The following is a 14,848-nucleotide window of genomic DNA, read 5'->3' on the forward strand; positions in this document are numbered from 1 at the left end:
AAGCATATTTTATTACACTTTCCTGCCTTAGTCATTCATTATGTCCTAATTTCTGACACACATGTGTCTTTCTTCTGACACTAAATAACTTAGATACTACACTTCTACTTTTGAAATACTCATTTCCAATTAAAGTCTAATTCCACATATCAATTGACAAATTACATTGACTTAAATTCTCACAATCTCGTGTGTATCCACTCATTATATGCTCCAAATATCCTCCTGTACTTATTATGGAAGCCTGGTAAATGTGTGGGATCCCCCTATGGTGAAATGTCAAGGGAAATAGTGGTACATGAAATTCAAATTGATGCGGCCCCACAGTACTGAACTTTAGCTTGTCAAACAATTGTAAGGATTTATTCCCTTTGCTCCATGCTAATAATACAGCACTTATGGAGTGAAAAATAGAAAGAATAAATGAAACTAGTGTTCAAAGAGCCTGAAGAATTTGTTAACATTCACATCTTGTGGACTTCACCTCTTTTAGGCAATGAAATCTCAGATTTATTTGGTTACCCATAGAAGAAAACAAATTACTGTGGCATTCCTGAAACATTTGTAATTCTTTCCACGGGCGGCTTTAGAGCTTCTCCTTCATTAAGACTGCATTCTGTAGCTGCTGTGGTCTGTTAAAGTCACAGTAAACACTGCTGACAACCAGCTGTTCCTTTCTTGTACCATAACCAAACTGCTTAAAGTAGATCATCACTTGGCTTAAATCCACATATGTTATTTTTGCCACTCAACAATAAAAATATTAATCTACAAATATTCCTAATGTGAATCTTGAGTAATATGACATACTTCCCTGAGAGAATTACATTTCAAGTTACAAAATCCATTCTTAATTATACATGAGAGTTAAAATACTACTGAATATTTATGTTCCTATGTTTTGACTTTGAATGGTGACTGGTTAAGAGGATTTGTTTTTTTTTCCCTCCATGTGACGTGACATTATTAAAAAATTTAAAGCACTATCAGTCAACTACAGCTGTTGATTGTTCAATTACACTGAACTTAAATTTTAGGCATTAAAGTGAATGTCATCCTTCTTCCCAAGTAAATAACGATACTTCCATCTTTGAATTTAATTCATGCAGATATTTTTAATCTGAAGTTCACTGAGATACATGGACATATTTTAGCGTCCTTAAATCCTCTGAAATCATATGCACAATTGCTCATGCCATTTTTTTTTCTTTTAGGAAAAAAAAGTCTGCAGATTGATATCAGTAGATTAAAAAATGGAACCATGAGTCAAACTTATCAGTAATAGAAAAATGATTGCTATAACTTTATGAATGAAAATATAACTTTTAATTTTTCTCTATGTTTCAACTCGATTTTGGTAACTTGAACTCAAAATTATTCTGTTTCTGGATTTAAAGCCTTTAAATTAACATTTAAAGACAATTTTCATATCACATGCAGAAAGGTATTGAATAATATTTAAAAGAAATGACAGCAGACATATATCATTTGCTAAAATCAATCAATAACATTATGTGGTGAATGAATATATTGTAAGACAGACTTTTTCATTATGTTTCTAATAATGACATGTGACCCTGTGATACAGGACAGCTACAAAAACTTGTTGTCAGTGTTGTGATGTAATCAAGCTTTTCAAAGGTCTGTACCAGAGCACCAACTGTTGTTTTTCTTTTTTACTATATGCCATTTGTAAAAGCCCCAACAAGGTTTTGTTGGCTGCTTGATTGATTTTGTTGTTTAGATGGCTTTCTCCTTCAAAGTATTTTTAAACCATGACGTCAAGTCTTTGGAGCCTGCTCATCTAGCACATAGGTCTGGGTTAGGCTAGAAGAGAGCTAATAGGGCATATTTCTAATTATCCTTATATCACATTCAAATTAAAAATAAAATAGGATCCAGTTTCAAAAGAGTGAATAGAAGAAAAGATGGTTAACCTTCCTGTACCTTTGGTTTTATCATTTGTAAAATCTCTTCTAGCTTGAAAATGCTATGATTTCAGTTTCAAGAAACATCCAGCAAGTGAATCATAAGAACAATACCGCATTGATCAGGATAATGGTTTGAATAGGAAGTAATGAATGTTGGTGACCCCCTCAGAGGACCCAAGGTATTAAACATCTAAGGTCAATTTCAACTATCAGATATTTTCACTTCAACTACCAAGTGAATTTATTTGAGCAGAATCTGGGCCTGTGTACTTGAATCAATAATATACAATGAACACAGAGTTATGATGTCTCATGCTAATGAAGCAGAGAACCGATCTTTTTTCTTCAGGCTTATTGGATTGACCTAAGAACAGGACTTGCTAAATTTTATAATTGGTGGATGATCTACTCTTCAGTGTTATAGAACAAGACAGAAAAATAAAGACTCCAGTAGAGGTATATCAGAGGTATCAATCTTCTAACGTGAAATAAATATGTAAGTCCTTCCAAACTGAGATGGTCTGCTGAAAAAGAACATAACTTCTGTTAGATTTTAACTATATTGCAACATTTGGCTATATATTCCCTATTAAATGTGTAGAAATTTTAGTTATGGAAGTTCATTTTCCTTTCATTTATATATTTCATACCAGAAGAATCAACACCTTTTTTCAGTGAAATAGCACAAATAAACGTTTATATTTAGAAATATATTTAGCTACAATTGTCAATGCTATTAAAGTAATATAAAAATGCTAATGAGGAAGATACTTCCATCAAAATATATTTAAAAGTAAGCCTCAGTGATTAAGATTAATAAATACAAATATAATACAAAACACCCACAGACAAGAATTACAAATGTAAGAGGTGGAAATCATTATATCTCTTCTCTTTGTCATCCATTATGGTCAGTTAGAATGTGCTTCTAGATCACCTTTACTGGAATAACTATCTTAAGATTTTTTTTTTGTCTTTAATTTAAGACTTTTGAGAATCATGGTTTACTATTGCAAGGCAGAAGCTATGAGCATTGATTATATTAATGAATACAAAAATTGAACATCTAAACTGATTTACATTTTAAAATATATCTACTTATTGAAGAAAAAAAGTAGATCTAAAATTTGGAAAAAAGAGAAAATGAAAGTGATTTTGTGTGAGAGGATCTACCATTATAAATAAGCCTTTGAAAAAATAGATGCAGTTGTGACTCAGTCGGTTAAGCATTGACTCTTGATTTTGGCTCACATCATGGTACCACGTGAGATAAAGCTCTGTGTTGGGCTATGCACTGACAGGGCAAAGCCTTCTTGGGATTCTCTGTCCCTTCCCCACTCAACGTGTTCTTACCCTCTCTCTCTCAAAAGAAATAAACATTGAAAATCAAGAAAAAAGAAATGATAAAGAGGATATTTGGGTGCTTTTCCATGGGTGCATCTCACGATGCAGTTCCTCTTTTTTGAGCCTTTTCTGGGAAAATGGAGAATATTTTAATTGTTTTATAATACTTTTTCGATACCTGATTTAATTTTTAATAGAAAACCAAGAAAAATTATCCCTATGATTATATTGTTGTTTTTTTTTTTAACTTACTAAGAGTAACATAAGATTTGGGGGAGGAGGAACCTCAATCTTTAAAAACTGATTCAGTTCAAAAGTCTCATTTTATTTATGAAAAATATATGCAAAAATTAACTTTATTGAAGTATAACATTAAGTAAATTAAAATTTTTGCTTTCCATGTTACTGTTTTTCCCTAATTTCAGAGTTACCTGTGTCTGAGAATCTGATAATGAGATAGGAATTAGAAAGTGTTATAATCTCAAGTATGACACCCTTCAAATCCTGACTAAATTACCTTGATTCTTTTCATACAAGAGAACCATAACATCAAAACTGGAAGCTGAAATATCCTTCAACTGTTGAATGATAACCTACTATGGTACATGAAGTAATATATGGAATACTATTCAGCAATAAAGAGGAATGAACTATTGATACACAAATCAACATAGATGAATTTCAAATGCATTACAAGTGAAAGAAGTCAGACTCGAAAGTGTACATATTATGATTCCATTTGACATTCTGTAAGAGTTAAAATTATAGTGACAGAGAACATTCCTGCTTTCCATGGTTTGAGGATAAGTGGAGTGGTTGAATCAAGGAGAAGGATAACAGAATTTTTTTGCATGATGGAACTATTTTGTATCTTGATTGTGATGGCATATGTTACATGACTTTATATATTTATCAAAAGTCATAGAACTGTCCACTAAAGAGAATGAACTTCTTGAATGCAAATTTAAAACAATAAATTAAGTTGCACAGCTAAAGTACTTTTCGTAGTCTATGTAGTTTTCATGAAAAATTTATGCTTTGTTAATTTAGTGAGTCCACTATAATTTATTGAACTTTCACTTTATTGATGAATACTTAGCTAACTTCTGATATTTCAGTGTTATAGCTCTGCATTGGGTTTCCTTAAATATGTTCTTTAATGCTCAGAGCTTCTTTAAAACATAATGTCTATTACCTTCTGAAGGGACTAAATTGAATGTCACATGACTAATGATTATATTATTTTTCCATTATCCTTATCCCAATTGGGCATTTTCATCCATTTTTCCCATTTTAATTAAGATAAAATACAAAGAATATAAAATTTGCCATCTTAACCATTTAAAGTGTACGGCTGTAATGTTACTACATTCAAACTGTTGTGTAATCAATACCATCAGAAATTACCAGAACTCATTTCATGTTGCACACCTAAAACTCTATACCCACTGAACAAGAACTCCTCATTCTCTTCTCCACCTAGCCCCTGGAAACCACCATTCTACTTTCTATGATTTAAACTACTCTAAGTACTTTATGTAAATAGAATTATATAGTATTTATCTTCTTGAGAATGGCTTATTCACTTACTATAATGTCTTTAAGGTTAATGCATATTATAACATATGTGACAATTGTCTTCCTTTTTAGTGCTGAATAGTATTTTAGTTTATGTATGTAAATGATATTTTGCTTATCCATTCATCTGCCCATTTGGGTTGTTTCCACATTTTAGTTGCTATGAATAATGCTACTAAGAACATGGCTATACAAATATCTCTTTGAGACCTTGCTTTCAATGCTTATGGCTATACCCAGAAATGCAATTGTTGGCTCACATGGTAACCCTATTCTTAATTTTTGAGGAACCATTATTTTTTTTCATATAGAAGCTGTATCATTTTACATTCCTACAATAGTTTGCAAGAGTTTCAGTCTCTTCACATTCTTGCCAACATTTATTTTCTGTTTTATTTTGTTTTGGTAGTAGTTATCTTAATGGGTGTGAGATGGTAACTATTATAGGTTTGATATGTATTTCCCTAATAATTTGTGATATTGAGTACCTTTTCCTGGGCTTATCTGCCACATGCACATATTTTTTGAAGAAAAGTCTACTCAAGCCCTGTGGCCATTTTTGAATCAAGCTGTTTATTTTTGGAAATTCAATTTTAGGAGTTCTCGATATGGTCTGAAAATTGATGCCTTATTAGATCTATGATTTTCAAATATGTTGTCCCATTTCATAGATTATCTTTTTACTCTGTTGATAGTGTCCTTTGATGCACAAAACGTTCTTAAGCTTCTTGAAGTACAATTTATCTATTTTTTCTTTTGTTGACTGTGTTTTATTGTCATATCCATGTAACCATTGCCAAACTCAATGTTCTGAATTTTTGGTCCTAAGTGTTCTTTTAAGAGTTTCATAGTTTTAGGTCTTATATTAAGGACTTTGATTTGTTATGAGTTAATTTTTTTATATAGTGATAGATAATGGTCCAACTTTATGTTTTTAGGAATTGGAAATCTTAAAATTGGAATATCCAATTTTCCTAGTGTTGTTTGTTGAAAAGACTATCCTTTCCCCAGTAAATGATCTTGAGACATCATCACAACTCATGTGACCATATATGAGAATTTATTTATGGGTTCTTTATTCTATTCCATTGGTCTATATGTCTATTCCAGTAGTACACTGCTTATATTTCTGTAGTGTAGAAATTTTAAAATCAGGAATTATGAGCCCTCCAATTTTGTTCTTCTTTTAAATTATTGTTATGGCTATTTGGGGTATCTGGAGATTTTATATTGATCTTAGAATGTTTTTTTCTGTTTCTTCAAAAAAAAATCTTTGGGAATTTGATAGGCATTGCATTAAATCTGTAGATCACTTTGGAGTAGTAATAAGATCTTAAAAATATTAAGTTTTCCAATCCATAAACATGGCATGTGTTACCATTTATTTATGTCTTTTTTTATTTATTTCAGCAATGTTTTGTAGTTTTCATCACACATGTCTTTTGCCTGCTTGGTTAAGTTAATTTTATTTTTCAATGCTTTTTTAAATGCAGTTTTCTTTTCTTTTCTTTTTATTTTAGAGAGAGAGAGAGGGAGAGACAGTGTGAGTGGGGGAAAGGGGCAGAAGGAGAGAGAGTATGAATCTCAAACAGACTCCACATTCATTATGGAGCCTGACCAGGGCTTAATCCCACAACCCTGGGATCATGATCTGAGCTGAAATCAAGAGTCACATGCTCAACAGACTGGGCCACCCAGGCGCCCCTAGAGTTGTTTTCTTACTATCCTTTTCAGATTGTTCATTGTTTGTATATAGAAGTGCAACTGATTTTTTAGCATTGACATTGTAATCCTGCTAATTTGCTGAATTCATTTATTGATTCTAACACTATTTTGTGGAATCTTTAAGAATTTCTACATATAAAATCATATTATATGTGAAAAGAGGTTATTTTACTTTTTCTTTCCAATTTGGATGCCTATTATTTCCTTTTCTTGCCTAATGGCTCTGGCAGGGTCTTCCAGTGCTATGTTTAATAGAAGTGGCAAAGCTGGTATACTTGCCTTGTTCCTGATCTTAGAGGAAAGTTTTCAGTTTTTCAACATCAAATATAAATTCTCTGTGGATTTTTTTATATATGGATTTTATTATGTTAAGGTAATTTCCTTGTAATACATAATTTGTTGAGTGTTTTATCATAAATGGTGTTGGATTTTGTCAAATGTTTTTTTCTGCATCAATTGAAATAATTGAAATGATCATGTTTTTATTTTTCTTCTGTTAATGTGGTATATTACATTGATTAATTTTTGTTTGTTAAGCCATTCTTATATTCCAGGAATAAATCTAATGTAATTATGGTATATAGTCTTTTTAATATAATGTTGTATTTGTTTTCTTTCTTCTTTCTTTCTTTCTTTCTTTTCTTTCTTTCAGGATTTTTGAATCAATATCCACAAGGGATATTAGTCTGTAGTTTCCTGATAGTGCCTTTGTCTGGCTTTGGTATCAGGATAAATTTGGTTTCATAAGATGAGTTAGGAAGCATTCTCCACTTTTTTTTTTTTGAAATTTTAAGAAGAAATATTAGTTCTTTAAATGTTTGGTAGAATTCTTAAATGAAGCAGTCATGTCCTGGACTTTTCTTGGTTAGGAGATTTCTAATTACTGGTTCAATCTCATTACTAGTTATAGGTCTATCCAGAATTTTTATTTCTTTATGATTCAGCCTTGAAAAAATTGTGTTTCTAGAACTGTCCCCATTTTATCCAGATTATTCAATTTTTTTTGGCTTACAATTTTTCATAGTACAAATTCTTGTATAAATCTTTCATTTCTATAGAATTGGTAGTAATGTCTCCACTTACATTTCTGATTTTAACAAGTTGATTCTCCCTATTTCGTAGTCAATCTAGTGAAAATTTTGTTAATTTTGTTGATATTTTGAAGAACCAATTTTTGGTTTCATTGATTTTTGTATTTTTCTGTCCTCTATTTTACTTATTTCTGATCTTTAATATTTCCTTGTTTCTGCTAGCTTTGAGTTTGAGTTTCTCTTGTTCCTTAAGTTGTAAAGTTAGATTGTTGACATGAGATCTTTCTTGTTTTTTTTAGATCTGTGTTTATAGCTTTAAATTTCCCCCTTAGCACTTTTGCTGCATCCCGTAAGTTTGGTATATTGTGTTTTTGTTATCGTTTATCTAGCATTTTCTAATTTATCTTGTGATTTCCTTGACCCATTGATTATTTAAGAGTGCATTGTTTAATTTCCACAAATTTTTAAAATTTCCAGTTTTCCTTCCGCTATTGATTTCTAACTTCAATCTGTGTGATCAGAAAAGATCAAAAGATTTGATCTTTTAAAGTATTTAGAGACACGATTTGTGACCTAATGTATGCATATTCTGGTGTATGTCCCATGTGCACTTGAGAAGAATGTATTCTGTTGTTGGATAGTGTGGAGGAATCAGTGTCTGGAGTCTGGGACATTCCCCCAAATGGATGCCGAGTGGCCATCAGCTGCTTGCCCATATATTCTTCTTTCTCATTAGAAGAAAATATTGCCCTGTTCTCAGTACACAGCAAAATTCTTTTGTTGCTTAATAGTATGCATCGTATGGCATTTGGCCAGCCCCCGCAGTATATCTGCCATTATGCTGGAGGGGAATAGGATCTTCACCTGTTTTAGAAGAAGGGTGCATGCAGTCCATCACCCTGAGTGGGCTATCAGACAGGCCTGGTGGCCATGGGAGACCTGCATATACTACAGACACTGATCTTTTATTTCTTCTCCTTTCTGTAAGTAAAGTGCTGTTCCAACTAATGATATACATGGTGAGTCCTCTTTGGCAGCTGCAATGCTATAGAATATGCAGTGGACCAGTGTCTGTGAACTCCTACTTCTGATGGTTGACATTGTCATGATTTTCACATTTTCCACACAATGGGTATACTCACTTGGGATTGGTAGCTGGATCTTCTTCCCTGACAGATACAGTGTCCTATATGTGCTAATTCTAGTTAGTTCATTGTGTTATTTGGGTTCTTCATTTCTTTATCTTGTGTCTAGTTGTTCATTATTAAAAATGGGATATTGAAGTCTGTAACAATTGTGGAAATATCAATTTATTTCTTTAATTCTGTGAATTTTTGCTTCTTATTTGATTGTTTGTTGAGACATAAATGTTTATAATTGTTATATCTTCTTGACGTATGGGACTTTTTATTTATATGTCTTTTTTTCTCCTCTTACAAACTTTGTTTAAATTTAAAGTGTATTTGTATTATATTAGTATAATCATACCTGCTCTCTTTTGGTTACTATTTGCATTGAATATCTTTTCCAACCTTCACTTTCAACTTATTTGCATCCTAAGATCTAAAGTGGCTCTCTTGTAGACAACATATAGCTAGCTCAGATTTCTTCTCTATTCTGCCAATAGCTGTCTTTTGGCTAGAAAGTTTAATCCAATTATATTAAAACTACTTACTGATAAGAGGAAAATTAGTTTTGTCATTTTTCTATTTATTTTCTAGATGTCTTATAGCTTATATTGTCCCTCATTTCCTTCATTACTGTCTGTTTTGTGTTAAGCTGATATTTTATATTGAAAAGGCTTAAATTTCTTCTCATTTACTTTTGTGTATATTCTATAACTCTTTCTATCTGGGTTACCATGAGGATTATATTTAACATCCTAACGTTATAACACTTATTTAAATTTATACCAGCTTAATTTCAGTAACATAAAACCTGCTCATTTAAAGCTCTGTTCCCACTTTTTTTCAGTTATTGATGTCACAAAATTACATCTTTGCACATTGTGTGTCTGAAATCATAAAGTTATGTTTTTTCATAAATTTATGTTTTTAATGCATTAATCTCTTAAATTATTACAACATAAAATAAGTAGTCACAACCCACAGTTACAATAATACTAGCTTCTAGACTAATATTTTTGAAATGTATTAGTCTCTTAAATCATGAATAAAACCAAAACCTGTGTTATGAACTATCATTACAATAATGCTAGCTTTTATAATTGCCTGTGTATTACTTTTACCGAGATTTTAATTTCTTTATATCACTTTTAGTTGCTGTTCAATGTCCTTTCATTAAAACCTGCAAGAATACCTTTATAATTTTTTTCAGGACCAAACTCTAGCGATAACAAACTCTCTCAACTTTTCTTATCTAGGGATATCTTCATCTCTCCATTTTTGAAGGACACTTTTGCTAGCTATACAATTCTTGACAGTTTTTGTGTTTTTTGGTTTTTTGTTTGTTTCGTGTTTGTTTTTCCCCTTCAAATATATCAGCCCACTGACTTCTGGCTTCCAAAGTTGCTGATGAGAAATCTACTGATAATATTATTGAGGATCATCTTTTGTATAGGATGTCATCTCTCTCTTGCTGTTTTAAAGATTCTCTCTTTGTCTTTCCGCTATTTGATTATAATGTGTTTGGGTATGAGTCTCTTTGAAATAATCCTACATGGAATTCATTGAGCTTCTTGGATGTTCATATTCAGGTCTTTTATAATGTTTTTTAAAGTTATATTAAGTGGTACTGCTTTTTCAGTTAGGTTTCTTTGTTAATACAGAAGACTAAATACATCTTCATTTATTTCTTTTCTTTAACTTTAAGTTTATTTATTTATTTTGAGAAAGAGAGAGTGAGAGAGAGCAAAAGTGCTAGTGCAGGGGGAAGAGAAGGAGAGAGAGAATACCAAGCAGGCTCTGGGCTGTCAATATAGAACCCCATGAGGCCCTCAACCTCCCAAACTGAGATCATGACCCAAGCCGAAACCAAGAATTGGATGTTTAACTGAGCCACCCACAGACCCCTTTTTTCATTTATTTCTTAAACATATTCTCTTGATTTTTAAGTCTTCCTGTCCTTAAGAGAAACTATGTGATTCAGTGGACTAAAGGGAGAACTAATTAGTTCTAATGTACATATATCTTATCAATAAAGCTGTGTCAATTCTATCTTGACATTTCCACCATCATTCTTGATAAAAAAAAAAAGCACTTCCATGCAATGAGTCAGAAAGACTCAAAACACACACACACACACACAAAATGAACCAAAGCTCCAAAAATGGAATATGTTATGTTAATCACCGATATAAGTAGAAATATATATATATTCATCTAATTTCATCTAACCTTTCAATTCTGTATCATTAATTTCTGACACAAAATGTTGAATTAGCAATTATATTGAAGTTTAACTTCAATGATTCCTTGCTTTTCCATTCAATATCACAAATATATACTACTATTTTGACATTTTAGCAACCTGCCTAGTATATCCCCTGCCCATTAGTGTATTTAATACATCGAAGAACCCCATAAGGGACTGTTATCTTTTGTCTATTTTTTACTGCTGTAATGTTTTTCCTATGTTACAAATTATCTGTAGATTGTATATGTCAATAAGATATTTGAGTGCTCTGAGAAATAAAATTTTATTTCCATTTTTTGAAATATCTGAAAAAGTATTGTTCTCTGTGTTTCTCAGGGACAAACTTCTTGTTATCATTCAAGAAGATGACAAAGAAGTATAATGTTTTATAATTTATTATTTGCAAATAACAATGTAGAAGCAATGTGATCATCCCCTATACTCACGCTAGAAGTATGAAAATTTTAAGATTTTTTTCTCACATAATATATGTTTTTATAGTCCTCAATATAAAACTGCTTACTTTGCTCTGCATTTCTCAGTAGCCTGTTGCACATTACCAGATTTAATGTTTTTTCATGAATCAAGTTCAAGTAGATGAAAGTGACCAGTTTGTCTCAATAATCACTGAATGGCAGTCCAATTGTCAGTCTTTTAAAACTGAAATTTTCCCTATGTAGCAGTTGCTAAAAAAAATAATTCATCTGAATTATATACTATTGTAGAATAGAAATTCATTTCACATTAGCAACTCTAGAGTCAGTATCCCTAATTGAAAAAAAAAAAAAAGAGATAAAGAAAAAAAGAAAGACCTCTAAAACTGAACGCTTACTGGTGTGTAATCTGTTGATTGAACCCTTGTAGTGTTCTTAAATATTTGCTCATGACTACACATTTAAGTATGATTAAGTCTTGATTCTTGCCTGCAAGAAATACATAGAATATACTATCTATTAAGGCAAGAAGGTAAGTACTTATAATATGATGTACGGTGTATCAACTGATATAATAGAGTGTGTTTAAGTATAATAGAGATTAAGTATATAAGAAACAACCACAACTTGTGAGAAGAGGAGAGTATAGGAGAGCGTCAGGTTATGGAAAGTTTCATAGAGAAGTTATCAGCTCAATTTATCTTCAGAGGTGATTTCATAGCTTTATGATTTTGTTCATTTGAGGATAAACACGTATACATGTGTGCATGTGTGCATATATATAAACACATTTAATTGTAATGATGAAGAAGGCTGGTGAAAGTAGGATTAGACAAACACCTTCAAGAGACATTTTGAATATTTAATTTGGATCCATATTGTTCTGTTTAGTTGACTCAAAGGCTGGTACTACTAGAAGACAGATCATTATTTTCACTTACATTTAAGTTAACCTTAAATCTATATGTTAATTGAGTTATAAATGCTTAATCATGACAAGTAATTATATCAGAATCTTAACACTTTTATATATACATATATGTATATATACATGTATATATACATGTATATACGTATATATATACATGTATATACATGTATATATACATATATGTACATATATGTATGTATATATGTATGTATATATGTGTGTATATATATATACACTTACCTCTACTTAATCACAGATGTGGAGAATCTGCTGGCAGTAAGAAACAGCTATTTAAAACAAAATATAAAAAAAGCCAAAAGAGTAATGTGCCCCTTTATTCTTTTTTTCTTAGTGAAACGTTGTTGGATAGTAATGAGGTTACTTTATTAAGAGATTATATATATTCAAGTGCTAAAAATGCACACACACACAAAAATAAACAGAAGATTCTCTGAACTCACAGAGGATACACTGGTGAGAAATATGCAAATGATCAAGTAAATGCAGGAGCCTAGAGTGAGTAGAAATGAGAACTTAGAGTCTAATCAAGATCTGTTGTCATGGAATGACATTGGACATTGGATTCTCAATATCCAGCACAGAAACAATCAGTTTAGTAGGATAGTCTGTAAAAATTTGGAAAGTGGCCAGAGACTGGCAAAGGTTAGAGGTATGTAAAAGAACTTTTCATTCGTAGAGTGAAAAGCGAAAGTAAAATTGCATAGTGGTACCAACGTAGAATGTCATTTTCACTGAATACTTATCATTTGTCTGTTGTTGGTATTTATGAATTATGTAGTTTGGCGAGTTTTTGCAAATGAAAAATTCATGGTTACTGAGATTCCCCACCCCCTTGAAATTTTAAATACAATTTTTGAAGTGGTTTTGCATGACTATTAAATATTAATAGAAAAATATCTTAAAATCTTTATTGATTGTATGTGTTCTATTTTTATATACCCCATAATTAATTTCAGGTCCACTGGAACCAGCTTATTGGCCTATAATTTCTAAATTATTATCCTTATCATATTTAAAGTCTAAATTTAGTAAATGCTAAGTATAGTTTTAAAAGCTAATTTAGTATTTACTAATTTAAGCATAATTTTGTATGTATTAGATTTAGTATTCATATATAAATTTTTAAATAGTAATCCTTATGGAATGTAATATTTTACAATAGCTTTATATCCAAACCACACCCTCATGAAGACTACAAGATAGTGGTAAAATTAATTTATTGAAGTAAATTAACGTGGCTGTGTCTTATAGAAGACACCAAGTTATACACAGGCAGATCAACCTAATATGACAGATATTGAATAAGAACAAGTAAACTCTTACCTTGATTTCAGAAAAGTGTTTATATCACTGACTTATGTTCTTTGATTAGTTCTTACAATTTTAGTCTTTTAGCAGTAAGAAAATAATACTAAAATTATATATTAACATTTGTTTATTTGTGCATTTACTTATGTATTTAATTAGTTTGAATCTACCTAGTTCCAAATAATGTTCAGAACAAGATAATAACTCAAAGATGATACTAGATACATAATGCTGAATCATAAAAATATCAGTTGGGGTGTGAAAAGTCATCCTGAGTTAAAATTAAGTTGTTAATAACAACTTTTAACAAGTGACTTGAAATATATCAGAAAGTCACATGAAGCAATTATATTGGAAAAGTAACTAAAAGGTACATTCTTTTATGTCACAATAATCCAGTTGAATAGGTTTTTATTATTATTCTTTTGTTACATATGAGAAATTCACCTCTACTTAGCTAATTTAATTTTGTCTTTAAATGTTTTGTCTTTATATTACTTTCTTTTTAAGCCTATGCACTTTTATCTCTTCTCACAGAATTAAAGAATCTGTATTTGTAAATAACTACACCGGACTGTAGAGTAATTAATTTTAGAAGTTATTTGTTTCTGCTATTGGCAAACAAAGAAACAGAAGGTTAAAATTCACATTTGAGAACATAGAGAGCAAATCCTCTTAACTGAACACTTCTTGAGTAGTCATTCCATACAGTGTGCTAGAGTTTAGATAGATGAAAATCCCATGGTTCCTGTTCTGAAAGATATTCTCTAATACTTGAGGGAAGTACTTTGATTAAGTTAACAATATATCTGAAATCATGGTAATAAAACTGGTAAAGCCATCATTTATTTATTATAGACCAGAAATTGGGCTAATGACTTCGCTATGATTTAAACATTATTGTCCTTATTTTACTGAGAGCTAAAAATCTGAGTCTTATCAAATATCACACATTTAATAAATATGAGAATACAATTTGAAGTCTTGACTGCCTAACTCTATTTCCATGATTTTGACTACAAAAGTAAAATAAATATATATACATATGACATTAGGGGAAGAGAGAAGGAAAATATAAAACTTACTAGAGGAAAAAGTTTTGGAAAAGAATTTCTGGAGATGATAAACTTTGAGTTAGGTCTTGGGTATTAGAAAGAATTGGGATGAGAT

General features: G+C 31.0%; 1 protein-coding gene across 1 annotated transcript in view; it reads right to left on the minus strand.

Moving 5' to 3' along the window:
• Positions 1-443: 443 nt before the first annotated feature.
• TECRL (trans-2,3-enoyl-CoA reductase like) overlaps positions 444-14,848 on the minus strand; it is a 126,020-nt gene continuing 111,615 nt past the window's right edge. Inside the window, exon 12 of the mRNA XM_049630542.1 lies at positions 444-2,455. Coding sequence (XP_049486499.1) covers positions 2,337-2,455 — 119 coding nt within the window. The 3' untranslated portion in view covers positions 444-2,336. The remainder of the gene's footprint in view (positions 2,456-14,848) is intronic.

This window comes from Panthera uncia, chromosome B1 (genome assembly GCF_023721935.1).
Source record: "Panthera uncia isolate 11264 chromosome B1, Puncia_PCG_1.0, whole genome shotgun sequence".
NCBI classification, from domain to species: Eukaryota; Metazoa; Chordata; class Mammalia; order Carnivora; family Felidae; genus Panthera; species Panthera uncia.